This window comes from Austrofundulus limnaeus, unplaced genomic scaffold, assembly GCF_001266775.1.
Source record: "Austrofundulus limnaeus strain Quisiro unplaced genomic scaffold, Austrofundulus_limnaeus-1.0 Scaffold666, whole genome shotgun sequence".
Lineage (NCBI taxonomy): Eukaryota > Metazoa > Chordata > Actinopteri > Cyprinodontiformes > Rivulidae > Austrofundulus > Austrofundulus limnaeus.
In genome coordinates, this window is record NW_013953068.1 from 103,098 (window position 1) to 105,857 (window position 2,760).

Consider the following 2,760-nt stretch of genomic DNA (forward strand, 5'->3'; position numbering starts at 1 on the left):
ATGTTATATGTGTTATATTTGTTATATGATATGTGTTATATTTGTTATATGAGATATGTGATATGTGTTATATTTGTTATATGAGATATGTGATATGTGTTATATTTGTTATATGAGATATGTGATATGTGTTATATTTGTTATATGAGATATGTTATATGTGTTATATTTGTTATATGAGATATGTGATATGTGTTATATTTGTGTGCCTAAGGTCACAGTGAGAGCTGGGGTTCATTGGTTGCATTGAGCAATAGTCCCAGTGGGCTGATGCTGGAATCAGTGGAAACATGAATGCACCCACACTTGTAGTAAAGACATAGAAAGACCACACCAGGGAAGTTGTGCCCAGTGTTACAAAACTCCATCATATTTGCACCTGTCATCCAGACAGAGGAATGGGACTCTATAAACATCACCTTTTGTTAATAAAACAAAACTGTAGCCTGTAACCCTGCACTTGATTTGATATTGTAATAATTGCAATAAGTTTTATTTATACCTCTCCAACTGGAAGCTTAAATTTTCCCAGCTTCTCAATTTGATATGTATATTTATTGATGGTACCTTGAATGTTCGACTGATTCTTTATCCCATGGGGCAGGTATGTCATCATCACTTCCTTGAGGGTCGTCAAAGAAATATGGACGGGGCAGGACCCTGTTATTGACAGCCATGCTGCTGGTCTGCAAGAAACACAGAAAAAGAGACACTTAAGAGTTGTTGAGTACTGCAGATCTTTTTATGGTGTTTTCAACAGTAAACAAGTTATATGTGGTAGCTGTGGGATGCTGCGCTCACATCCTGAGCAGGTCTGCGAACTCTTAAGATGAGGATGAGCAGGCTGGTTGGGATCAGCTCCCATATGAAAAGGATGACACCAAAGGCAATGTAGCCCCTGTCGCCAAGTTCCTTCTGCAGGTCAGCCTGAAAACAAATAAAATTAGCATTATAATTGGGAAAAGCACAAAATTAGACATTTAAATACACTAATCTTAGGCATGAATAGTATATTAATTTGTGGCTTCCAATGATTCATCTAAATAAAAAATTTCCCAAGATGGAAAGATTATACAACATACAGACCTAAACATGTTTTACAAACAAGAATTTGGTGCACCATCTCCACCAAGCATGAAAACTATACACAGGCTAATGTGTATATTTTGACGGAGTATTAGGGCCACACTACAAGTCTTTTAAAAATGTTTAATTACAAGATTTAATTCATCATTTTACCAGAATAAGTCGTAATATTTTGAGAACTTCTACATGAAAAAGCAGTCTTACCACTGTGTTAAAATGAGGAATGTTGAGCACCTTGTGAAGTTATAATTTGGTTTTGGTTTTACAAATAAAGGAACACCTAATCTTTTAGTACATCAAATAATCATCAAATTATCATCAGTAGCAGGATTTTGAAACTGTTATGATTTTTGTCTGTGTTAAGTGTTTTTATTTTTAGTTTCTGTCATGTTCCTGTTTTCCTCCTCATGTCTGCCCAGCTGCCCCTTATTTGTCTGATTAGTCACCCTCATGTTTCTCCTCAGGTGTTTTCTGTTTAGTAATTATTGTCAGTGTGTTTAACCCCTGTCCTGTCTCAGTCTGTTGTCGGGAAACAGGCTGCCAACCACCATTAAAACAAAAGAAGAAGAAGAAGAAGAAAGTTCCACCAGAAGAGGCTACGACGGAAGTTGAGGAAGTACTCGAGAGCTGCTAACACTTGGCAGATTTTGTTTAAAGATAATTGGTTTCAAAGGTGGTTTTGGCATAATCCGGATTGTGAGTGGATCAAGATGGCAAGTAGTAGTGGGGGTTATTCAGAAGATGAGAATATGGATACAGGATGGTCTATGGTAGAAAATAGAAAAGGAGGAGGGGCAAGAGATAAAGGTAAAAAGGGAATAAACACTGGAAAAAGATCTCTTGAGGATGAGGAAGAAAGAACTGAAATRAGAAAGAAAGCAATGACGGAASAYTTTAAAGTTATATTAAAGTTTAAGGTTGGACAGGATTTGTTTGGAGTGAGCCCTATTAGTTTATCTAATGGATTAAAGAAAGCTATTGGAGATGTAGAACTAGCTAAAGTTTTAAGAGATGGAAGCCTGCTTATCATTTGTAAAAATGTTGAACAAAAGAATAAGGCTCTAAAATTACAAATGGTGTGTAAAAAAGAAGTTCTGGAAAGAAAGGTTGTTGGAGAAGAAAAAGGAGCAAAAGGAGTAATTTAAGGAATTCCTGTTGGAGAAAATCTGGATGAGCTAAAGAACATAATCAAAGGAGGAGAAATTAAAGGCATCAAAAGGTTACAGGCTTTTAGAAACGGGGAGAAAACTGATAGTACATCTGTACTGCTGGAATTTAAAGATAGGATTCTACCAGATAAAGTAACAATTGGTTACATGAGCTTTAATGTAAGGGCTTATGTTTCACCACCACTCAGATGTTATAAATGTCAAAGATATGGACATACTGCAAACATTTGTAAAGGAAAACAGAGATGTGGTAGATGTGGAGGCGAACATCCATATGGTGAGTGTGGAAATAATCCTATTAAATGTTGCAACTGTGGAGGAAATCATACTGACGAAAATGCAAGGATGCACTGTAAGAAAACAGGCAGCTGAAATTCAAAAAGTCAAAAATGAGAAGAGAATTACATATACTGAAGCTGTAAAAGAGGTGAAAAATAATGATAATACTCCGAAAATAAGTACCAGTAACTGAACAAGCTCGCTTCCTGCATGAATCCAGTACCTC

The 2,760-nt window shown here is 36.2% G+C and overlaps 1 protein-coding gene across 2 annotated transcripts in view; it reads right to left on the minus strand.

Annotated features, from left to right (window-relative positions):
• The window catches only part of gpr137 (G protein-coupled receptor 137), a 28,907-nt gene that overhangs the window by 3,634 nt on the left and 22,513 nt on the right, over positions 1–2,760 (minus strand). For both annotated transcript variants that reach the window (XM_014027629.1, XM_014027628.1), the window contains 2 exons: positions 802–927; positions 568–686 (listed from right to left, as the gene is read on the minus strand). In XM_014027629.1, the coding sequence (XP_013883083.1) occupies positions 568–686; positions 802–927 (245 nt within the window). The remainder of the gene's footprint in view (positions 1–567; positions 687–801; positions 928–2,760) is intronic.